Source organism: Sceloporus undulatus, chromosome 2, assembly GCF_019175285.1.
Source record: "Sceloporus undulatus isolate JIND9_A2432 ecotype Alabama chromosome 2, SceUnd_v1.1, whole genome shotgun sequence".
Taxonomy (NCBI): domain Eukaryota; kingdom Metazoa; phylum Chordata; class Lepidosauria; order Squamata; family Phrynosomatidae; genus Sceloporus; species Sceloporus undulatus.
Genome location: NC_056523.1, coordinates 148,246,237 through 148,271,799, shown reverse-complemented (window position 1 = coordinate 148,271,799; position 25,563 = coordinate 148,246,237). Strand labels below are relative to the sequence as shown.

General features: G+C 40.9%; 1 protein-coding gene across 3 annotated transcripts in view; it reads left to right on the top strand.

Annotated features, from left to right (window-relative positions):
• The window catches only part of SLC38A10 (solute carrier family 38 member 10), a 121,925-nt gene that overhangs the window by 25,597 nt on the left and 70,765 nt on the right, over positions 1 to 25,563 (top strand). For all 3 annotated transcript variants that reach the window (XM_042454920.1, XM_042454918.1, XM_042454921.1), the window contains 5 exons: positions 2,618 to 2,663; positions 5,732 to 5,825; positions 11,959 to 12,102; positions 14,289 to 14,413; positions 20,632 to 20,734. In XM_042454920.1, coding sequence (XP_042310854.1) covers positions 2,618 to 2,663; positions 5,732 to 5,825; positions 11,959 to 12,102; positions 14,289 to 14,413; positions 20,632 to 20,734 — 512 coding nt within the window. The remainder of the gene's footprint in view (positions 1 to 2,617; positions 2,664 to 5,731; positions 5,826 to 11,958; positions 12,103 to 14,288; positions 14,414 to 20,631; positions 20,735 to 25,563) is intronic.

The following is a 25,563-nucleotide window of genomic DNA, read 5'->3' as shown; positions in this document are numbered from 1 at the left end:
GACTTGGAAGAAGGAGGCATGAAAATTTGAGGAACATCCACAATTTGAGATATGCAGATGACACAATAGTACTAGAAGAAAATAGAAAAGACCTGGAATGATTACTGAAGAAAGTGAAGGAAGAAAGTGCAAAAGCAGGTTTAGAGTTGAATATTAAGAAACAAAAATAATGACCACAGATCATTTATGTAATTTTAAAGTAGATTCCGGACACATTGAAATAGCTGAAGATTTTCTATACCTTGACTCAATCATTAATCAAAATAAAAACTGCAGTCAAGAAATCAGAAGAAGACCAGGACTTAGAAGTGCAGCTGTGAAGGAACTAGATAAGATCCTGAAGTATAAAGGCATATCATTGAATCCTAAAGTTAGGATTGTCCGTGCCATTGTTTTTCATATTTCTGCATATGATTGTGAAAGCTGGACATGAAGAAAGCTGACAGGAAGAAAATCAGCTCATTTGAAGTGTGGTGCTGGTGAAGAGTTCTATGGATATCATGGACTGCTAAAAAAAAACCAACAAATGAGACATCAAGCAAAACATCAAGCCAAAATGACTAAACTGACATTGTCATACTTTGATCATATCATGAGGCCATATCGTGAGAAGACACAACTCACTAGAAAAGAGAATAATGCTTGGAAAAATAGAAGGCAGTAGAAAAGTAGGAAGACTTCATACCAGATGGATAGACTCAATCAAGAGAGCCACAGCTCTTGAGTCCGCAGGACCTAAGCAGAGCTGTTGATGACCAGGTGACTTGAAGGTCTCCCATTCATAGGGATTGCTATAAATTGAAATTGACTTGATAGCTATTAACAGTGGTGGGGTAACTAAAGATTCTCTTACTTTCACCTACTGGTTTACTCCTCATGACTAATTCCTCAACATCAAGTTTGCCTTGGAGCTGGAGAAGTAACGTTATTCCATATAAAAACATTTGTACAATACATATACACACTTCTAAAACACAGAAGAATTTCAAGAGGGTGAAACTATTGTGGGAGAAGGCGTCCACAATTACTGTCCTCAAGTCTGGCCAGAGGACATAATTCATGGAATTGCAGCATAAGAGCAGCTTAAGGTAAAAGGGAAAATACTTTGATAACCAAACAGTTTTGCCAGTCATCCTCAAAGAAAATCCTCTGATTGGCTCCCCAGAATGCCTCCAACTTCCCCAAAAGTGGGTGGGACTTCCAGGTCAGGGGCGGGACTTCTGGGTTAGGGGTTACTGCAAGGCACTATGGGAATGCAAAAGGGGGGGGTGGAACATCCAGGATGGGAGTATTTTCGGCCATTTTGGGGGCAGGAAGGTATTTTCGGTGGGGGGGGAGGGCTGATTCCCCGGAATTTACCCGGAAATTTCTCATGCACAAAAATCAAACAGAAAGCTTTTAAATTACCCAGAAACTGGGGAATTCCCCGGAAATTGGCAACACTGTAGCCAAACCTTTTGCACTCAGATCCAGTGATAGATAACAGCCGGTTAGTCTGTCCCTCATAGGAAGTTGGGTTCTTGCTTAAAAATGTTTTATAAGCAAATCTTCTTGCCTTCCCACTCGTGCTGGACACAGACCTGGGCTGTTTTATCCTGATTCTCTTTTTTAAATTGATCTTTTAAACTGAAGATCAGCAGGACCTTTTTTTTAAATGAGACATCCATTACTAAGAAGGCATTATCCACAGTCCTTTGTTGGTAGATGTTTCTCTTATTGTCTTCATCCATTCTTTGGTTATATTCCGGCACTAGGGTGACTGATCCTCTTTTTCTTTTTATGTACAGATTTCACCAAGAGAACATTGGGTAGACCTAGGGTTGAAAGCCAGTTGCCCTCTGTAAACATTTCACATGAATGTGGCATTAGCAACAGGCCCGATTAAAAAGGTTCTCTCTCTCAGAACTGGCGGTGGTAATTTTCCTCTTATCCCCTTAGTAAAATGCCTTTTGAAAATACATGCTGAGCTTTCCAGAGAAGCAGTGATTTCAAGGCAGCTGATTGCTTTGTGCTGGAAGTGTTGACCAGCGTATGAAACGAAAAAAGAAATCTCATGGTCAAATCCCTTTGGTGTGGGTTGTGAATCATGGATATTCTCAGGATGGCTGAACATTCTGGGCACCATCTCAATCCTCCCATCAGCAACACCAAATGGTTCAGTCATAATAGGGAAGGAAGGAATAAAAATGGGAACTTGATTGAAATTTTGCACTGCAGTAACTTTTGCCACACAGTCTCTTAGGCTCGCATATTTTCTTTTCAGTTCTGGCTTTCTTCTTTTAATGGTTGCCATGTGTAACTCCTACTTAGCTCTGTTGGATCTTTTGGTGGTCGGGGAAATGGAGAGAAGAACCTGCTTTGAATCTTTCTCTCAAATTTGTTTTATGTGGCTTCTGATTTGTGAATGGTATGTCAACTTGAAAAACAAAGGCTATGAAAGATGATGGGGTAGAAGCAAACCAGCTCTGAAGTACAAAACTAGCAAAGCCCTTCCTTCTGAATTGCTTCTGTTGGCTGGTGTTTTATGTGTCACATTTTGAACATAGAATAATTCTGGTGATATGTGTGTGGTGTATGTGTTTTCCCACTTTCCCGGTTTTTGTTTGTTTGTTTCTAGCCTTCCATGCCTATGGAAAACCTGGGAAAATGCTGGTAGAAACTAGGTAAGTTTCTTTCTTTTCCTTGCTCTCACTTCAAAATTTCAGTATTTTTAAATTGTTTGTTGAAATAGTTTTCTCTGATTTTTTCAGATCCCCCCCCCCCCAGATTTATAATGCCATGTCCTGTTTTGGGCTCATCACAACCTTTCTCTTATGGAACTTGACAGTGCTAACCCCTATTTGTCCAATTTGTGGGAATGTCTTGAATATCAGAGAGCCTTTGGCTCTTCACAAGTTTTTGGACCTCAGCTCCCCGAAGTCCATGTCAGCATGGCTGATGCTAAAGGATTGTGGGTCTCATGGTCTAAAATGGCTGCAGGGCCACAGATTCTCCAGTCTTTCTGATGTCATCACATTGGATACACATTGACGACTATAGCTCCAGTTTAAAAAAAGTCTTTCCCATTCTTGAACTCTGAAGTGTGTAGGTGTTTGAGTTGGCTTAAGATCTCTCTAGCTGCACTAATTATTTTGGCAAAGAAAGGAGACAGCACACACTTGGATCTTTGGACAAAACACAGGCTCACTTTTAAAGGCCAGAAGACATTTAATGATTTGTCTGCAGTATGAATGTGTTGGCCCTCCACCTTCTGTGTGTGTAGTTGTTATTGTGATAATGGCCAGCCTGGTATGCATGCAGCACCTGTTCTCTGTTCTCTTGCATTACTCGCAAGACCCTCCACAGTGATAGAAGTGTCCTTAATATTTTATTCGTTGCTTCTCTCTCAGATTTCCTTGGCTGTCACAAATGGCTTGATGCACAGTCCCATCAATTTCAAAGTGGAAGTGGTGAAGTTCCATTTGGGGAGGCCTGGGAATTCATTCCCTTCTCCTGCTGTTCTCCTCCACATTACGAATCATACAGGAGAAGCATGATCATTACTCCCACTTCAGTCTGTGCAGAGAGGTGCTTTAATTCAGTAGTGGCTTTTTATCCTGTCTATGATTGTTTTTCCCCTCTGTAGAACAAGAATGATATGCGACCACAGTAGTAAATTTACTGACAATAATAATGACACAACGCTCCTGCCATCATTTGAAAACCTTCTGCTTCTTTTAACTCTTACTATTTCTCCAGTAAAGAGAAATACCACCCGTTAGGCCGTATCTCGGTTTTCTCAGAGTTTGAATTGTAGAAGAGAAACCTAGCAAGATCTTTGCCCTTGCCCTTCTTTTCCTGGATCTGCAGCCATGTGTCCAGTAAGAAACTGGGCTGTACAGCTAATCCAGGCTTAATTTGCACTGTAGTGGCATTACAAGGTTGTGTTTTATGACTGAGGTTCTCAAACTGTGTGCTCCATGGTGAACTGGCCAGTGTGTGATCCTGGCTCACATCCTTATTCCCAGCTGCTAAACTGCTTTGCAAAATGTCTAAAAATATTCTCAGTACTTCATTGCAGTCACTTTTCCATGCAGGTAATTGTTATAATCATTGTAGTGATTCATATGATTGGAAATGGATAGGGAAATGTTCCATGCCTTCATGAAAGGGAATGGCACATGGGTTGCCAGGATGATTTCTTAATTAAAATACTGTCCACCTTCTTGAGATGAGTTAGTCCCATTTACTCTCCATTGAATAAGTATAATCTTCAAACTTGGACTCCCCCCTCCCAAAAAAATCTCTGTGTGTGATGAAATACCACTGGATATTCTGAGTCTCTGCCTTCGCCCACCCCACCTGTCGGCCTCTTTCTGCAAAATATATAAGTGAATAATAGCGCCTTTAAAAACATATTCCCAAAATAGAGCTTCCATCCTTGGCTCTGGAAAAGCCGTTAAATTAACATGTATGAACTCGAAGGCTTTAACTTCTCCTTGCTGGGTGGTTGCTAGGTTGTCCCTTTTATTAAAGACTCATAAAGCTGCTGCCCCATACCTCTACCAGGCCTCTTAGCTTGCCTAAAACTATTCCATATTTCAACTATTTCATAAAATAGTGTATGACAAAGAAGCAGTTATACCATGCGAATTACACATATTTGTGTGTGTATTTGTATGTATGTATATCTTTTCTTATGTCTTTGCTTATTTAGAAGGTATGAAGAAAACAAATGGTACTATTTCAGAACGTGTTTCAGAAAAAATACAGAATTATCATTGTTCTTTTTGAATGCATGTTCTCCGTTCTCTTTGGTGTGACAGAATGTTGGAGCGTGCATGAAGAAATAGATCTCTTTGGATTTTTCCTACACAAATAATCAAAATGTGCCAAATGAGAAATGAATGTATTTTTCCCAAGCTTCCAAAAGGAGAGGGAAAGAATGCTGCAGCAGACAGTATTCTCTGTGACCTGTTCAAAAGATCCCCTGAGATTGCATATAGTCTGCAAATGTTTTGTAGGGTAGTCATCAACTTCAGAGTCAAACAATGTGGGTAGCTGAGGCTATATTTACTATATAGACTGCTAGCAATAACCCTTAGGCATGCCAAGAGATGGTTTCATTATGTCTCTACTACCATCTGGCATCTGTTAACAATAAATGTGATCCTCTGGAATCACATCTTCTCATTGGCTCTTGCTTCACTTTATAGGCCATATTTGAGGCCTAGAAGGTGGTGTCAAACATATTATTATTATTATTATTATTATTATTACGCTGTAGATTTGCACAGCGCTGTACATAAAAACAGTAAATATAAAAGAGTAAACTTGCCTATGGTGTACAATCTAAGAAATAATAGGATAATACATATAAAATACATAGCAATACAGGAAATGATTCAATAAGACAGGCAACAAAAGAACATCAAATAGCAAGTGACAATCATGCAATGCCTGGGAATGCATTTTGGCCCACTGTGTTTGCTGAGTGCTAATGTTAAGGAAAATGAAGCACAGTACCTGCTGTATGTGATGAGTCCTTCTCCTGAAGATGGTGGAAATGTACAGTGAAGGTATCCAGTACATAAACCATGGAAAACGCTTATATTCAAAGCACTTCAGGTGTCATCTTAATGAGATAGTTGGTTCATACCTGGCAAGCAATAAGGTTATTTCCTTGGAAATAACATTTCCAAGAAAATGTTTGGCTCTGTAGTGACTTTTGCCCCTTTGTGTCCTTTTGCAGTATGATCGGACTAATGTTGGGAACCTGCATTGCTTTTTATGTTGTTATTGGTGACTTGGGATCAAACTTCTTTGCCCGGTTGTTTGGACTTCAGGTAAGCTTGTTTTTTTGTTGATCTTAACAACAGTAATACAGAAAATTTCCTCTTTTTCTGTTGTTACCTTGCCTATGGCGCATGTTTTGCTTATGAAAGCATCTTAACTGAATAGTATTGTGGTACACCTCAGCACTTCTCCATTCTGCCATTTTTAAGATTACTAGTAAGCATTGATCAACCATACATGAAGAGAGAAATCCTCGAGGTTCAAGTGGGGTTCAGGAAAGGAAGAGGCACTGGGGCACATCACAAACATATGATGGCTAATAGAATGCACCAGGGAATTCCAAAAGAAAATCATCATGTGCTTTATAGGCTATAGCAAAGCCTTTGACTGCATAGATCATGAAAGGCTATGGGATGCCTTTAATGACATGGGAGTGTCAATACATTTGATAGTCCTGCTGAGAAATCTATACTCAGGACAAGAGGCTACTGTCAGAACAGAACAAGGAAAAACTGAATGGTTCCCAGTTAGCAAAGGGGTCAGACAAGCCCATATCTTTTCACTTTATCTGTTCAACTGGTATGCAGAACATATAAGAAGAGCAGGCTTGGACACAGAAGAAGGAGGAGTGAAAATAGGAGGAAGAAGTATCAGCAATCTAAGATATGCAGATGACATCATAGTACTAGCAGAAAATCTCACAGATCTGGAACACCTACTAAGGAAGATCAAAGAGGAAAGTGCAAAGGCAGGCTTGTTGTTGAGCATAAAGAAAACAAAACTAATGACCACTGAGGAACTTCACAAATTCAATCTAGACAAAGAAATAGAAATAGTAAAATAATTCTCATACCTGGGATCAAACATTGATAGAAATGGGGACAGCAGTCAGGGGATCAGAAGAAGATTAAGAATGGGGTGGGTGACTATGAAAGAACTAGAAAAGATTTTAAAATGCAAAGTTATACAACTCAGGACAAAAGTTAGAATCATCGTACTCCCTATTACCATGTATGGATGTGAGAGATGGACAGTTAAGAAAGATGATAGGAAGAAAATCTATTTATTTGAGATGTGGTGCTGGAGAAGAGTGCTAAAGATCCAATGGACAGCTAAAAGGACAAACAAGTGGATCCTAGAGCAGATCAAGCCAGAAACCTCCCTGGAAGCCAGGATGACCAAACTGAGGCTGTCGAACTTCGGATATATCATGAGAAGGGAGGACTCATTGGAAAAGATAATAGTGCTGGGAAAGGTGGATATAATAGGCCTCACTGAAACGTGGTGGGATGAGTCTCATGATTGAAATGTAGTAATAGAAAGGTATAACCTTTTTAAGAGAAATGGGCTAAACAGGAAAGGAGGAGGAATAGCATTATGTCGGGGATATTTACACCAGTGAAGAGATCTAGGACATCAATGCTGGAAGCCAGGTGGAGAGCATCTGGTTAAAACTTAAAGGGGAGGCAAACAGCAGGGATGTTATTGTGGGAGTCTACTACACACCCCCAAGTCAGATGGAGGAATTGGATGATACCTTTCTAGAACAGATGACCACACACTCAGAAAAGAGAGATGGGTGACTTCAACTATCTTGATATTTGCTAGAAGTCAAACTCAGCCAAATCCTCAAGGTCTAGCAAATTTCTCACTTGCCTCAAAGTCAATTTCATTGTTCAGAAGGTTGAACAGGCAACAAGGGGATTAGCTATTTCAGATCTGATTCAAACTAAGGGATGACCTGGTCAATGGAGTGCAAGTGGTGGGATCCTTAGATGAGAGTGACCATGTTCTCCTAGAGTTTATTATACAGTGGAAAGGAGAAGGTAGGCATAGTCAGACATGCATTCTAGACTTTAGGAAAGCTGATTTCAGTAAACTTATGGGAATACTGGGGGTGATCCCATGGTCAGGTATACTAAAAGAGAAGGGAGTTCATGATAGATGGGAGTTTCTTAAAAGGGAGATACTGAAGGCACTATTTCAAACTGTTCCTATGAGGAAAAATGTGAGGTGTCTCAAGAAATCAGGATGGATGACTAAAGAACTTTTAACTGAGTTAAGTTTTAAGTGAGACGTGTATACGAAATGGAAAAAAGGGAAAATCACCAAAGAGGAATTCAAACAAATAGCTAGCACACGTAGGGGTAAAGTTAAAAAAGCTAAAGCACAGAATGAGCTCGGGCTTGCTAGAGAGGTTAAGAACAATAAAAAGGGCTTTTTTGGGTATGTCCACAGCAAAAGGAAGAAGAAGGAAATGGTAGGGCCGCTGTGCAGAGAAGATGACAAAATGCTAACAGGACAGAGAAAAGGCAGACTTACTGAACACCTTTACTTCAGTCTTCTCAGAAAAGAAAAAGGATAGTCAATATGAGGAAAATGGAGCAGAGGACAGAATAGGGGAAATTCAGCACAAGATAAGTAAAGACAAAGTACCGGAATACTTGTTTAATCTAAATGAATATACGTCTCCAGGACCAGGTGGACTACATCCAAAAGTATTAAAATAACTGACAAATGTAATATCGGAGTCATTGGCAATAATCTTTGAGAACTCCTGCAAAGCAGGAGTAGTCCCAGCAGACTGGAGGAGGGCAAACATTGTCCCCATCTTCCAAAAGGGAAAAAGAAGAAGATCCCAACAATTATCGTCCAGTTAGTCTGACATCGATACTAGGAAAGATTCTAGAGCAGCTCATTAAACAGAGAGTCAGTGAATATACTGTAGTATATTTTGATTTCAGTAGGGCCTTTAACAAGGTTCCCCATGACATTCTTGCAAACAAGCTTGTAAAATGTAGGCTAGACAAGGTAATTGTTACATGGATTTGTAATTGGTTGACCAGCCGAATCTAAAGGGTGCTCAACAATGGCTCCTTTTCATCCTGGAGAAAAGTGACTAGTGGAGTCCCAAAGGGCTCTGTCCTGGGCCCAGTGCTATTCAACATTGTTATTAATACTTGGATGACAGAATTGGAGGGCATACTTATCAAATTTGCAGATGACACCAAATTATTAGGGGTAGCTAATACCCCAGAGGAGAGGATCAAAATTCAAAATGATCTGAATAGTCTAGAAAACTGGGCCAAAGCTAACAGCATGGAAAACTGATTGGTATTGCAGTTAGAGCGGGAAACTGAAATGCATAGATATAGGATGGGAGGCATCTGGCTTAATGAGACTACGTGTGAAAGGGATCTAGGAGTCCAAGTAAACCACAAGTTGAACATGAGTCAACAGTGCCATGTTAGAACAACTCTCACAAAAAAGTTAAAAAGACCAATGCTATTGTAGGCTGCATCATTAGACATATAGGCCCAGTACAGAATGCGGAAAAGGGGCAGTCCGCAGCCATCCCTTTCTGCGCCAGGTTGGAGGCAGGGCAGCCTCACCGACAGCCCAGATGCCCCAATCCGGCGCTTTTCCAGGCCATGGAGAAGTGGCAAAATGCCGCTTCTCCGTGGCCTGGAAAGAGGTGCCCATGGGGCTTCATGCCCCCGTACACCCTGACAAACGTGGCGAAGAGGAGAAAAGGACCGCCTGGCCCCTTTCTCCTTTGCATCGCTGGCGCGGCCATGTAAAAACTGCGCCAGCAATGCGTGCGCACAAAAAGAGCTCCATTTTGGAGCTCCTTCCTGCGATGCTGAAAGGGCGCCCCAAGCGCCCTGCAGTGTCGCAATGATGTCACACATGTACTGGTCCGTGTGGAGGCAGCATGTGCGTGACACCATCGTCCCACGCTTTGTATGGACGGCATGCTTCCAAAATGGCGCTGTCCATACGAACTAGAGCTGGGGAGTGTATGGTTGCTGTGCGCTCCCCAGCCCTAGTTTTGACCCAAGGATGGCACTTCCACGCCGTCTGTATCGGGCCATTGTGTCTAGATCAAGGAAAGTAATAGTGCCACTCTATTCTGCTTTGGTCAGGCCCCACCTGGAATACTGTGTCCAGTTCTGGGCACACAATTCAAAAAGGATGTTGAGAAATTGGATCATATCCAAAGGAGGGCAACTAAAATGGTGAAGGGTCTGGAAACCATGCCCTACATGGAGAGACTTAGGCAGCTGGGTATGTTTAGCCTGGAGAAGAGAAGGTTAAGAGGTGATATTGTAGCCTTGTTTAAATATTTGAAGGGATGCCATATTGAGGATGGAGCAAGCTTGTTTTCTGGTGTCCCAGATAATAGGACCTGGAACGATGGATGAAAGCTACAGGAAAAGAGATTCCACCTCAGGAGGAACGTCCTGCCAGTGAGAGGTGTTTAACAGTGGAACACATTCCCTTGAAGTGTGGTGGAATCTCCTTCTTTGGAGGTCTTAACAGAGGCTGGATGGCCATCTGTCAGGGGTGCTTTAATTGTGAGTTCCTGCATGACAGGGAGGTTGGACTGGATGGCTCTTGTGGTTTCTTCCAACTCTATGATTCTGTGATTCTAAATAGGAAGAGAGAAAGGCCACATGCCAGATGGATGGACACTATTAAAGAGGTCACGGGCATGGGTTTGCAGGAATTAAGTAGAGAGATGGAGAACAGGGGGTCTTGGAGATGTCTCATCCATGGGGTCGCCATGAGTCGAGATTGACTCGAGGGCAGTTAACAACAAAGTGAGCGCAGAAAACCCAGAGCAGATTGCCCTGTAAGGCCTGATCTAGCACAAATCAAAGTTTCACCCAGGTTGATTAATCTGGTGGCCAAAGCTCCATCCCAAGTGATTTTCTGCAAATGTTGGGACTTCTTGTAGGTTAGGGCTGGACAGAAGGTAAATCACAGTATGATTTGCTGTAAATTTTGCTTAATTTCAGCAGTAGAATGATTGCCCACCCCAATCCCTAAATTATACTGCTGAAATTAAGAAATCTTGGGATGACTGGGAGTGTATTTTTGTGTTGAACAGCTGTGAATAGCATTCTGTACTGGTACTCCAAGAAAATTCCTGAGCTCTGTATTCTTTTCTTCTAACTGTATATCTTTTGCACCAGATTCATAGTTGGTGGATCTTGGAATTCTAGTTAAAACAAAGTGGATCCTACATGCTTGAAGTCTGCCTGCCCATGCTGTACATTTCCCTTAGTTTAGCCATGAAACTGTCATCTTTTGCTTTCTATTTATACAGCAGTTACTTGCATATCCACATACCCTTCCCAATTACTCTAGCATTTCAACCTTTTATAGTGCTTGTAACATATGTAACTTGATGGTGATGTGAGACAGGACAAGGTAGAGTGTGGGCTTGTTATGCTGATGAATCAACAGAACTGAAAGCTAAAGATGCTGAAATTTGTATCATCAAGAATTCTAGGAGCAGACAGTGACAGGACTGAGAATTGAATACATTGACGTACTGAACAGGACTTTGGTGATGTGGTATAAACCTTAGGATGTATTGATTCATTTGTTAATCTCAAACCTCCAAATAGAACTGCACAGCTAGATGGTGAATAACCCAGCAAACCAGGTCAAGAAAGTGCAGTGCTGATAGCATATCTGCTGTTTGCCTTTCCAATGCAGGAACAGTTTAATTCCCAGTGGAGAAATTGGGACCAAATAACAATCCACAGGGGCAAGGGTAGGCCAGAAAAGCTAAATGGACATTCAGTTGAGTTTTGGCATGGTTTTTATCTGCTCCAGCCTGATGTAGTTAAGCTCTGATTAAGGAGTTGAGACGTTAAAAAGATGCGTCATAAGCAAAGCCAAATTAGGTATTAAATATTTCTAGGCATTTCCAAGCTTTCTGGTTTAATAAATAGCAAAAAGCTGCCGGTTAATTTTCTGGGTCAGAATTTCCAAGACTTCCATTTCTTCATTCATTTTCCTTTCTGCAGCAAGGTTAGTTTTCATTTTATTTGCTGGAAGTACATAAAAGATATTCAAATAGGTTGTGTTCGGATTACCATTTAAAACAGCCAACAAGCATTTGCTTTTAAAATGGGCTTGGTAAGAGCTTCATAGAGCAACAGTGGCACCCAGTGACTATGTGAGCTAATCACAGAACAATCTGTGGCAAGTAGCTTTTCTAACAGCCAAAAACCTTTCGATAACCTGCTTTCAGTGCTTTTCATAGCAAAGGCAACATTATGTCTCACATGTTTAATTCTGTTGATATGTCTTCACTAGACTAGCCACCAATACATGAGATCTTTTGAGTGTTGCTCGCTGTAACTCTTCTTCACATTCATCTTTCAGGTGAGCGGCTGGTTCCGGATAGTCCTGCTCTTTATTGTCTCCCTCTGCATAGTGCTTCCGCTGAGTCTCCAGAGGAACATGATGGCTTCCATACAGTCCTTCAGTGCCATGGCTCTGATCTTTTACACAGTGTTTATGTTTGTGGTCAGTATTAATGACTGGAAGGCTTTTGTTGTCTTCAGTGGTTGGTGGCTAATTCATCCAAGGAAAACCACAGTGCAAATTAAATTCCACAGTGTCCAAGCTTTCCTTGTGGGTGGGCTCTCAGAGGACATTTTAAATGGATGCCAGATCTGCGTATTGGCAGCAGCTCATAGGCCCAAGATTTGGTCTGAAAGACTTTTTCTCTTTAACATTGCTGGCACTGCCTGGTAGAAGACAACCACTGTGAGTCACAGAGAGTCAGCTTGCTCTCCTGTGTGACCACAGACTCAGGAATGTGGCTCCTGTATGCTACTTAAGACTACACATTCTTCCAGGGAGATTGTGCCACGTCCCCAGCTTCCAGCAATTCAGCACATTTTATATACTGTGGAGTTAATACTGTGGGCTCTTAGGCCACACAGATTGCAGGAAGAGTTCTTTGATTATTTCCCTCACTTTTGCTCCCTGATGATGATGATGGTGGTGGTGGTGGTGATGGTGATGATGGTGGTGATTTCTTTCCTGCCTCTACTCAAGGTTCGAGGTGAGGAACAGCATCTTAAAATACAAAGAATTAAAAAGTAAACACATAGAACTGACAATTAAAATACAATATTATAAAACCATTGAAGTACACTCATATGGGTGCATTCTTTAAAATACACAAATTAAAAAGTCATGTTTTAAAATTTACTGAGTAGACCTGCCAGAGGAAATGTGTCTTTAATGTTGTTTTAAATACCATCAGTGTTTTCAGCTGTCATATCTTTTTTGGCAGGTCATTCCACAGTCTCAGGGCAGCAGATCAAAAGATCCTCTGGGAAACCATTGCCAATTTAGTCCTGGCTGGTTGGTGCAAATATTTCCCAGGGGACCTGAGTGTACAGGGCAGATTCTACAGGAGAAGGTGATCCTGTGGGTAACCTGGACCCAAACCATGAAGGCTTTAATCCAGTGCTTCATTCAAGAAAGAATTTGCCAGGCCTCAAGCCAGTTAACATTCTAGAGAGTTCTGTTCACTGGCTTGAGGCTCAGCAAACATGTCCTTGAAACTGGCCTTCCACTTCAGTTTCTGTATCACTGCATCTCTGATGATATTCCTAGGTCTCTTTCCCTTTGTCCCATTTCTCTAGTCTGATGTATGACAACATTTAGGAAGAAGAACTGTATCTTCCCAGTCCACAGTTTAGAAAGCAACAGGTAAAAATTGTGTTGGGCCTTTGCGAACTCATGATAAAGATCATATCAAAATAATTTAAAAATATTATTGTGAATTGCATAAATCATGTTGTTACCCGCCTCAATCCCCAAAACGGAAGAGGTGGGATGTAAATAAATATTTCATTCAGTCATTCATTCATAAATGTTCATGCTGAATTGAAATGCACATAACATATGTATTGCTGCTCCACTGTCATACATACTGCTTTTCAGAGACTCATAAATAAAAAGTAAAAATATAAGCCCCTTTTCCCATGGAGCTTAACATCTAAAACAGAACAGTGAAAAGACAACAGAGTTTATGGAGGGATAGACTAGGAGAGTACTGGATGAAAATGGCCGCATATGGTTTGAAACTGGAAGTTGAGGTAAAGTTCTTAAGCCAAAGTCTTTCTGGAAAATTTGGATTGCGAAGGAAGAGAAAGAGATGCTGCATATTAAGGAAAGAAATGTCATGAATATAGGGACAAAAAGGGAGAACTGATGAAATTACGTTAGACACCAACAGATGTTTGGGTAACTGAGGGTATTATTGCTGGAGGAGTTGCTTATAGAAAAAAGTAAGGGGAAGTGGTCCAGGTGGGACAAGGCCATAGAGAACATTAAAGTTAAGAGTTCATGCTGGCTGTGGAAAAGTGGTCTGAGTAAGACAGAAAACATCTCTTTGCCTTCAAACTCCGCGGAGAGAAAGCAGGCACTCCACCACTTCCTTTTTTGTGTAAATGGTTGTAATATATGCAGAAACTTTAATCTTGAAGTCTTCAAGTCTTATCAGAAAAGCAGTGGCTGGAAGACATGATATAGTGAAATGTCACCCATATAATTCTGGGCTAGTTCATCATCACCTCCTTGATGTTTTTCACAGTGCTAGTATAACAGTTGCAACTTGGCTTGCCAACCATTGGTTTGACTTGGCCTTTATGTTATCTTGATTGTAACCTTTCTTTTCTTTTCCTTGGCTACAGATTGTGCTCTCTGCCTTCAAACATGGCCTCTTTGGTGGCCAGTGGCTGCAGCGGGTCAGTTACGCCCGCTGGGAGGGCATTTTTCGCTGCATTCCTATCTTTGGCATGTCTTTTGCCTGTCAGTCGTAAGTACCAGCAACTCTAGCTGCTTAGGAATTGTGGCATGGAACAAGTTTTTGTTAAGGGCAAAGGGTCAGGATGCCCTATATGGGATAGATACCATCTGGTCCCCTTGACTTGATTTTAATCAAAATATTTTACAGCTCACTGAGGTACAGCATCTGACTGGGTTGTGACCCTTTTGTTACCTAGCTGGGAGAGGGAGTTATGTTTCACTCCGGAGTCATTGTGCTTAAGGAGCTTCTTGTTCATAGGAGGCAACTACATCCCTACTGTAATTTTCCATTGCCTTTCATGTCTGTTACTAAGGATGCTTTTGACCCCACATTTTGAGAGGTAACAAGAACTTAAACAGATATAATTACACCACAGTAGGCTATAGAAACATACCTGAAATGGTGTATGTGAACATCTTCATTAAGCATAGTAACAATTTCAGCTGAATTTAAGTAAAAGGAAATGGTGCTTGGGCTAAATTGACATGGTTGATTATAGGGTGCCAGTTGCTCTCCTAGGCTATGGGGAGGGCTGCTTTGCACATTCTGTTTGTGCATCACCCAAAACAAAGCTTAATCCAGAGTTTGGCTTGAAATTCTTGGCTTTCCTTCTTTCCTTCTTTTTTAAGTAACAACTTTTAAAACCACTTACTTTTAGACAGGAGAGTAGAAACTCGAGTCACAGTCATACAAATGGTCTTTTTGTACCCTATCTTAGCTCTAGTCCTTCGTTAGGGCCCTGTTCAGTTTCCTCCACATGCTCTCATTATTGTCTTATTTTTCCTGCTCCCTTTCCACCATCTTCCCCTGCACTCACATCTCAGCGCTGATAAATATGAATTATGGAAACAAATGCAACACAGGCACAATCAATTCAGGATTGAAAATTTGAGGAGGGGGTAGAGTTTTGTTTTGTTTTGGAGTTTTTTGTTTTGTTTTTTTTGGTGTAGCACATGCATATCCTTAGTTGTAGGACTTGTTGTTATGGCAGATGGAAGCTTTTAGTGGCAGATGAGTCTCCTTTCCATTCTGGTAGCACTGGCTTCAGCCACCCTCTGATTTGTGGCTGGTCTGAAAGTGACCCTGCTGAAAACTGTATATGTATTCAGTTTGGACCTGGGCTGGCTAGTTACCATTTGTTGGGCATGGCTGGACTCTTCTCTCTGTCCCCCACTTATTATGTCTCTCAGTTAGAACATGCCTCACTCGTTTTTAAGTGTCTCTGCTGTAATTGGTGACAGAAGGATTGATTCATTCTTTTATAGCTGTACCTAGTTACCACAGCAGGCTTCTCTAAAATCCAAAATTGTCCCTTTTCTTGTGGTGGCCATTCAGTAACCATCCTTCATTTGTTGGGAGTAGGAAACACAGGAAAATTATATGTTCTTGACTAGTATATTCACATATCTGTCTAAATATAGATTGCTACACCACCAGTGTGGTAAGCCAAACCAAAACTCAAACCTGTAATTTTTCCCAAGAACAAGAATAACACACACTTCTTGGCCTGTATGATGTCACATGTTGATAAATCCCAGAGTAGGCAGGCTTGCAGTCACTGACCTCTCAGAAAAAAATTGTGACAAATTTAAACCCTGAGTTCCTTCTCTCTAGAGACAAAAAAGCAATCTGCATTGGAATGTCAATTGCTATGGCTTGTGAATGCACAAGCATACTTTTCTTGTGGAGTTGGCTCATTTCTGGTGTTGAGGCTCATCATCATTGCCAAATTCAAAGAGAAACGCCTTTGCCTCCCTCCCCACCACCCCCATGAGCGTGGCATATGGTCTAACAGACTGCACATAGGGCTGGGAGCCAGGAAGCTTAGAAATGTAATATTAGCTCTGCTACAGCCTTCCTGTGTGACCTTAGGCTAGTCTCCCCGTCACAACAGCTCATTTGTAACATGAGCAATGCTGACATAACCTTTGAAAAAGGACTTTCAAACAGAGGCATATTTGATTCTCCTGTGAACCTACTGACTTTTAGTGGTTGGCACTGTTATTGTTAGTTGATGACCACTGTCACTACTACTGTAGTGAAAGTATTAGTGCAACAAAAATATTATTCTAGCACTGGGATGTGTGTTTGTGAGTTGGTGTGATTCAAGTCCGTGTCATTTTCATATGTCTTCACTTGTACAGTAAATCCTTTTCATCTCACTCTCACATTAATTAGTAGATGAAAGAAAGGAGAATCTGCACAGATATTTGCGTTAAAAGGCATGCTCTAAAGCAGGGATTGTAACTATATAGCCAACCAGATGTTGAACTGCGAGTCCCAGCCAGGATAGCCAATGGTGAGGAATGCTTTGAATTGCAGTTCCTTTATATCTGGAGGTCTACATGATTCTCTTCACTCTCTCTCTCAAAGTAAGCATTTAAAATGCCTCTTTATATCCCCTTTAAAAAAAAGGTAAAGAATTATCTACAAAGATTTGGAAAGAGTAAAATATGGTGTACAATTAAGCTCTGATCAGCAGGTAGTTTGGGAAATACACATTAGGCTAGTTTTTATTGGAATTTGCTAAAATCACATTCCTCAAGGATCCCTGTATAGCACAAATATCCACCTTGATGTTGACCACTTTAACTCCCCCCTACATTGGCCTGGGTATGTTCTGGGACTGGGTGGGGGCTTTGCCCCATTCAGTTTTCAAATTCCTTTGGTACCACTTCATCCTGGCCTCCATTTTGGTCAACTGGATGTGATGTTCCATCACTCCTAGTCACCTTTCAGTTAGGCTCCCCTGACTGTTTGAGGTGACTAAGATGGTACTATTTTTTGATTGAAAAAAATTTTTGACCAAAAAGTGAGGAGGAGGCTGGCTGCCCAGGGGTATTTTTAGGGCCTAAGGGCTGGACAGCCCCCTGCCCCCAAACATATTGCCATTTACTATAGAGTTATTTGGTGGTGTTCGCCATTCTGTGTCAGATGAAATAAGGCTAAGATTCCTAACTGCTTCCATTCCATTATTTTACTGGATAGGGTCCTCTCTCCATGCAGTATTGCCTGCCGCTCATAACAAATCTACAAATAACAGAACAAACGCACCCTTTCTATTTCTTGCACACAAAGTATAGGTTTTATGGTGGAGATGAAAATCTGTTAAGAAAAAAAATAGCTTGCTCTTCATCAAGAAGCTGCTGTGTCTCCATATCAAGCTCAGAAACTGCTTGTTTGTGCTCTTTCTCTCCTTGCACTCATCCTGGGAATCGAGAGATAAATGTAAAGGGCATTTGGTCCAAATATCTTTCTTCAGTCTACCCTGAGGAGTAGCGTTTATGTGATTGCAAGTGATGTGAGGAATCCTCACCTTATAGCATACAAAGTGTTTGTCAGACAAAGGCTTCTGTGCTCCCAGTGTTTCTATCTCAGTCTGGCCTTAAGCACAGACATTTTAGCTTGTGAATAAAAGCTGTCCATGTTAAGGTATACTGCTGGGGGGGGGGGGTGTGTGCACATGTGCATGTGCACACACATGCACATTTATTATGCTGGTTGTTGGAATCTTAACTGGCATGGAAGTTTGGTTTGCATGCTTTGCAGACTTGGAATCCCCTCCCCCCACTTTTCTAAGCAGTGGTGGCTGGAAAGTACAAATGTCTTGGGGCTTGTTTATGTGAAGTAGAGGTAATAAGTGACTTCTGTTAACTGCTGACTCCTGAACTGCTTTCTTAAGGACATAAGATATGTTTTGCCAGATGAGGCTGAGAACTTTTCGTTCAGCATCTTGTCTCCTAAGAGTAAGCAGACAGATGATTCTGGAAGGCATGCAGGCTGGGCATGGTGGCAATAGCAGTCTTGCTTTTTGTTCCCCAATACTGGGTCATCAAAAGGAATTGCTGCCTCTGAATATGGAAGTTCCAGATTATACTCTTGGCCGCATCATCTATACTTTATGGAATACTTTCCTACTACTTGTTGTGCCTCAGGACTAAATTTAATGGGATTAGGATACTGATGTTTTTTAAGTGTTTAGAGAGCCAGTGGTTTTGAGCCTTGGACTTTGGCTCTGGAGAACAGGGTTTGAATCCCTGCTTGGCCATAGAAACCCTCAGGGTGACTTTGGGCAAGTCACATTTTCTCAGCCCTCAGAGGAAGGCAACAACATCCCCTTCTGAAAAATCTTGCTAAGAAAAACTGTGATAGCTTTGCCTAAGGGTCACTGTTAGTCAGGAATGACTTGAAGTCACACAACCACCACCACAAGAACAACAGCAGTGGGGAGGGGGGGTGGAGACAGGAGAGAATCAGGTAAAAACTGTGCACTGGGGAATGAAGTGGTTGCTCTTTTCGGCTTGTGCTGTTTCCCTAAATAAAAATCTTCTCAGATCTCTTTGTCCCACTTAACTAAACATGGATTTTTAAAGGTATTGTGTTACATATTACTTGTAACCTTCCGCTAAGTAACACCTCAGATGTTGTTCTTTATTTGAAGAGTGGCATATTAGTAACTTTTTATTAATACTCTATTTTTTAATTGCAACATCATCATTATTTTTTAAAAAATACACTTCAGAAATAGAAGTAGAAATAGGGTCAACCCCTGGCCCCTGAATACTGATTCCAGTGTTTCAGAAATAACAAGTAAATGGTACTTGTTACACTGGAGATAGGAATTGCCAATCACTATGTTATTTGACAAAAGACATCATGCCCTCATTCTGCTAAAAAGTAGCATGTTATTGGTAAGATCACTATTTGTAATACATCAGTTCCATGCTCTGTCATTCTCATGGCAGCACAGAGGGGGACTTTTAAATCAGAAAAATGGTACAAGAGCAAAGGGTTAATCCTATAGTTTTCCTTGGCTATAGTTTCTGGCCTGAATTAGGGGTCTGTGGCTGCTAGTGAGCATTAAATAATCATGTAGATGTTCAGGTTCATGGATCTCCTACACCATGTGCACTTTGTCCTTCAGTCTATTGAGAATAGAGAGACCGAAGATGCTTATTGTAGGTTTCCTATTCAGTCTCAGGAGCACTTCCCTAGATGGTAAATTCATACCATCAGTTACCACACCTTATCTGTGTTTCTTCCTGAGTTATTCTTACTGTGCATATGCATAAATTTAGAGTGGCCATATATAACAACAATTAGATACATTGTATATAATAATTCTAAACATCAGTATTATATCTTCAGTGATTGGGGAAGGAAACTTAATGTTGTGCTTGAAGGAAACTTAATGTTGTGTTAACAGGTGCAGCTTTGCACTGCATCTGTTAAACAGCATAGTTTGTTGTTGTGTGCCTTCAAGGTGTTTCTGACATGGCAACCCTAAGAGGAGATTTGCCATTGCCCTTCCCTGAGGCTGAAAGCATGTGACTTGCCCAAAGTCACCCAGTGGGTTTCATGGCCAAGCCAGGAATTGAACCCTGCTCTGCAGAATCATAGTCCAAGTCAAATCACCATGCCACGCTGACTCCAGGAAGCTTAAAATCACTTGGCACTATTTATTAGGCCATTATATATCCCATCCCACACCATTCATTAGTCTTCTGTTTTTCTCATTGTCTTCAAGTTTTTGCCTACTCACTCCAAGAGGTGCCTCCTGCCTTTCCTTCCCTTTCACTGCAAGGTGGATCTGTGTCTTTAAGAGCATGTTGTCAAGTTAGTTCCTTGCTGCTTCTGGCTGGTATAGTAAGCTGATGTTAGGAAATAACTTTCCAAGTGCATAAGCACCTAAACCCAGTGTAATTGGCCCTCCCAGTTTTCTGCAAGCTTGGGCTCAAGCATCAGTACTAAAAATGTGACAGACGCAATGTTTAGTCTTGGTTGTTTAACTTTTCTCTTTGACAATATGATGCTTTAGCTCTCTTCTTGCTTGTTATTTTGTAAACACCGTATTGCTTTAATTATCAACTCAGGATGCTCCAAGAACAATAATCTCCAATGCGTTGTCTGGAGTTCTGCCACTGGTGTTTGAGGCAAACAAGCGGTCATTCATGTTACAACATACTTTTTAAAGATGTGAAATGTTTACATTGCACACGTGGTGATGGGAGAAAGGAGGCAAGTAGGCATATTTGTCCAACACTTATCCTTACAAGTACTCTGAAATTTCTTGGCATTACTGACATAAATTGCTGTAGAGTGACAAGTGCCTGAACCCAATGTGAGGAAGGTGTCTGCAATTAGACTCTATTGGCAAGAGGGCACTAGTATTTCTCATCTTGAGAAAGAGTTCTGACGAGCTTTAACATTTTCCTTCTTTTCTGCAGCCAGGTCCTGCCAACCTATGATAGTCTGGATGAGCCATCTGTTAAAATCATGAGCTCCATATTTGCCTCATCACTAAATGTGGTCACTGCCTTTTATGTTATGGTGAGAACCTTTTTTTAAAAAAATCGTGCTAATCGCCCACCCTTCTCAAAATAAAATTCTACTCATCTGGGTGTGTTTTGAACAAATATAGAAACAACTGTATATGAAGCAGTGACTTTCATTTTGCCACATGTCGTCGATACTCTCTGGGGACGGTTACAGAGCACAGGATTCTCAACCAGGAAATCACACTCAACAGGGTTAGAGCTGAAGTGTGTGTGTTAATTTCTCTGCGGTGTATCTGAACAGTTAGCTAGCTAGAGTTGCAGCCTTACCCACAACTGTTAGGAATTTCTGCATAAAATATATAAAAATAAAAATCCTGGTTGAGTAAACAAGAAAAAATTGTTTACTGAACTTATCTAAATCCAGAGACCAGGATGAGCATTGCAGTATTTATCTTCATTCATTTCCCCCTTTCTGCTCTCAGATTTACCATTGGCACATACCTTTGAAAGGAGAAGTGGAATAAGGGAAAAGTAATAATGAAGCTTTTCTCAATTGCCTTTCTGAAACCAAGCAAACAGTGTGTTAGCATCTAGGCCAGATGTGGACAATTTATGGCCAGCCATGTGTCACTGGACTATGGTTTCTATAATTCTTACAAAAATTGGGGGGGGGTAAGGGGGTCTGCAGTGTGATAGATAAATACACAAGAGTGCCACAAAACACCAGACTGCAGGAAAGAATAAAAATTATGAATCTGAATAAATCAAGAAATAGGATAGGGCCTGTATTAATATCTAGAAGTACACAAATGAACACACAACAGTCACATGCATATCAATAACATTTGTTGAAGGTGTATATAACAAAATGAAACTCAACTATCAAATGCATAAGAATAATACATATGTTGGAGAAGGAGACAGTATTTTGGAAGGCAGGAGTCCATCCAGGGCTGATGTAAATAGTCAAACTGTTATAGAGGGAACAAGGCAAATAGTGCAAGGACCCAACAGTGGTAGGGGAAAAACTACACAGGCAGCTAAGGGGGAGAACCCATGGTCTTAGATGTCTCTATACTGATGCACAGAGCTTGGGAAATAAACAAGAACTTGAATTCCACACACAACAAAGCAAATACGATTTAATAGGCCTCACTGAAACCTGGTGGAGTCTCATGATTGGAATGTAGTAATAGAGGGACAACCATTTTAAGAGAAATAGGCCAAACAGGAAAGGAGGAGCTATAGCAATACATTTCAGGGATGTTTACATCTGTGAATAGATCCAGGACTTAAATCCTGGAAGCCAGGTGGAGAGCATCTGGATAAAAATTAAAGGGGAGGGAAACAACACAGATGTTATTGTGGGAGTCTACTACAGACCCCCAAGTCAGACTGAGAAATTAGATGATGCCTTTCTAGAACAGATGACCACACACTCTGAAAGGAGAGATGTGGTAGTTAGGGGTGACTTCAACTATGCTGATATTTACTGGAAGTCAAACTCAGCCAAAACCTAAGGTCTAGCAAATTTCTCACTTGCCTGGAAAAGAACAAGGGGATCACCTATTTTAGATCTGATCCTCACCAACAGGGATGACCTGGTAAATGGGGTGCAAGTGGTGGGATCCTTAAGTGGGAGTGATCGTTTTCTCTTGGGAGTTTGTTATACAGTGGGCCCTTGGCATCCACTGGTTCCAGGACCTGCCATGGATACCAAAATCCATGGATGCTCAAGTCCCATTAAATACATTGGAGCACTGAAATGGTGTCCCTCATATAAAATTGCAAAATCAAGCTTTGCTTATTGCAATATAGATAGATAGATAGATAGATAGATAGAATAATATTTTCAAGTTGTGGATGCTTGAATCCATGTGTAAAAAATCCGTGGAGGGCCAACTGTACAGTGGAAAGGAGAAGCCAGACATAGTCAGACACGCATTCTAGACTTTAGGAAAGCTGATTTCAGTAAACTTAGGGGAATACTGGGGGTGATCCCATGGTCAGGTCTACTAAAAGAGAAGGGAGTTCATGATAGATGGGAGTTTCTTAAAAGGGAAATACTGAAGGCACTATTTCAAACTGTTCCTATGAGGAAAAATGTGAGGTGTCTCAAGAAACCAGGATGGATGACTAAAGAACTTTTAACTGAGTTAAGTTTTAAGCGAGACATGTATAAGAAATAGAAAAAAGGGGAAATCACCAAAGAGGAATTCAAACAAATAGCTAGCACATGTAGGGGTAAAGTCAGAAAAGCTAAAGTGCAGAATGAGCTCGGGCTAGCTAGAGAGGTTAAGAACAATAAAAAGGGCTTTTTTGGGTATGACCGTAGCGTAGAGACGATGGCAAAATTCTAATGGAAGACAGAGAAAAGGCAGAATTACTCAACACCTTTTTTGCTTCAGTCTTCTCAGAAAAGGAAAATAGTGCTCAAAATGAGGAATATGGAGCAGAGGTCACAATAGGGGAAATGCAGCACAGAATAGATAAAGAGGTAGTACATGAATACCTTGTTAATATAAATGAATTTAAATTTCCAGGACCAGATGGACTACATTCAAAGGTATTAAAAGAACTGGCAAATGTAATCTCAGAGTGATTGGCAATAATATCTGAGAACTCCTGGAGAACAGGAGTCGTCCCAGCAGACTGGAGGAGGGAAATGCTGTCTCTGTTAGAAAAACTCTTTGCTATGGGTGATGTCTCGTGCTGCCAGTGGTTTGAACTGGTACCAACTGGAACAGATGCAGTCTTCTCTGGAACTCAGGAACAAAGTAACTTCAACACAGATTTTCACTCATATGAGGGTTTATTGACTTTGTTGCTATTTACACACTCACAGCAGGCTACTATACATCTATTCTCTTTCAGAGTCCATGCTAGAAAAAAAAACTTGAATATAACATCAGTCTGTCTTCTCTCAAAAGATCAACTTTCCCACCAAGTGGACACACCTCTTTCCCATGAAGTCACCATGCAACACAAGAGCATAATAATATCATATCTTGTTTATATTTTGTCTCAGCCAATGTCCTTGAGCACTTGTTTCTTCCAGGCCTAGGCTTTCTGGCCTTCAGCAGGAACCATTTTAAACTTTAGTTAACCATTGTCACATCTGAACATTTTAAATACAAATAGAAATATACTTTAACAGTCTTCATCTTCAAAAAGGGGGAAAATCCCAATAGTTATCGTCCAGTTAGTCTGACATCAATACCAGGAAAGTTTCTGGAGCAGTTCATTAAAGAGAGACGGTGACCATTTAGAAGGAAATGCCATAATCATAAAAATCAACGTGAGTTTCTCAAAAACAAGTCATGCCAGACAAATCTGATCTCTTTTTTTGATAAAATTACCAGCTTGGTAGATGAAGGGAATGCTGTAGATGTAACATATCTTGTTTTCAGTAAGGCCTTAGATAAGGTCCCCCATGATATTCTTGCAAACAAGTTAGTGAAATGTGGGCTACACAGTGCAACTGTTAGGTGGATTTGTAATTGGTTGACTGGCCAAATGCAAAGGGTGCTCCGCAATGGCTCCCCTTTATCTTGGAGAGAAGTGACCAGTGGGGTGCTACAGGGTTGGCCCAGAGCTATTCAATATTTTTATCAACAATTTGGATGAAAGAATAGATGGCATTCTTATCAAATGTGCAGATGAACCAAATTTGGGGGAGTAGCTAATACCCCAGAGGAGAGGATCAAAATTCAAAATGACCTTAATATATTAGAGAGCTGGGTCAAAACTAACAAAATGGACTTCGGCAGGGAGAAATGTAAGGTATTACACTTGGGGAGAAAAAATGAGATGCATAGATATAGGATGGGGGACACCTGGCTTAGCAAGACTACGTGTGAAAGCGTTCTAGGAGTCAAAGTAAACCACAAGTTGGACATGAGCCAACAGTGTGATGCAGCAGCTAAAAAGGCCAATGCAATTCTAGAAGGGTCTGGAAATCATGCCTTTTGAGGAGAAATTTAGGGAGAGGGTATGTTTAGCCTGGAGAAGAGCCAGTAAAGGAATGATATGATAGCCCTGTTTTAAGTATTTGAAGGGATGCCACATTGAGGATGGAGCAAGCTTGTTTTCTGCTGCTTCAGGGATTAGAACACTGAATAATGGACGCAAGCTACAGGAAAAGAGATTCCACCTCAACCTTAGGAGGAACTTCTTGTGACAGCTGTTTGACAATGGAAGACACTCCCTCAGAGAGTGGTGGAGTCTCCTTTGGAGGTTTTTAAACAAGGGGTTGGATGGCCATCTGTCAGCGGTTCTTTGATTGTGAGTTCCTGCGTGGCAGAGGGTTTGACTGGATAGCCCTCAAGGTCTCCCAACTCTATGATTCTAAACATACATAGTTTGACTGAAGCTCACTTATGTTAAGGGTGTATACAGCTGAATAGAAGCTTAGCAATCAATTGCATGACAATAACATAAATTAAAGACTTGTGTGGTTTGACAAGTTGACAGGAGGCCAGTCTAAAAACCTGTTTCAAAATACAATCTTCTTCAGAATATTAACGAATGATCTTCTTCACAGCAATTTCTTAAATAGTTACTAAATTAAATTGGAGCAATACCAAAAGAGTAAGGTCTAGTATTTCCTTGAAATAGTGTATTTCCCCCAATAAGCTAGGGTAGTACTGGTAATTTGCTTCCTATCATACATCCAAATAATGATGGATGTTGGAAAAGAAGTACTGTCGTTATTGATATGCATATGACTGTTGTGTGTTCACTTGAGTGTTTCTGGATATTAATACAATTCCTATCTTATTACTTGATATATTCTTGTTTGTAATTTTTCTTTCTTTCCTGCAGTCTGGTATTTTCCTTTTGCTATTCACTATTGGTTTGCTAGAGGGTGAAACAGATGCG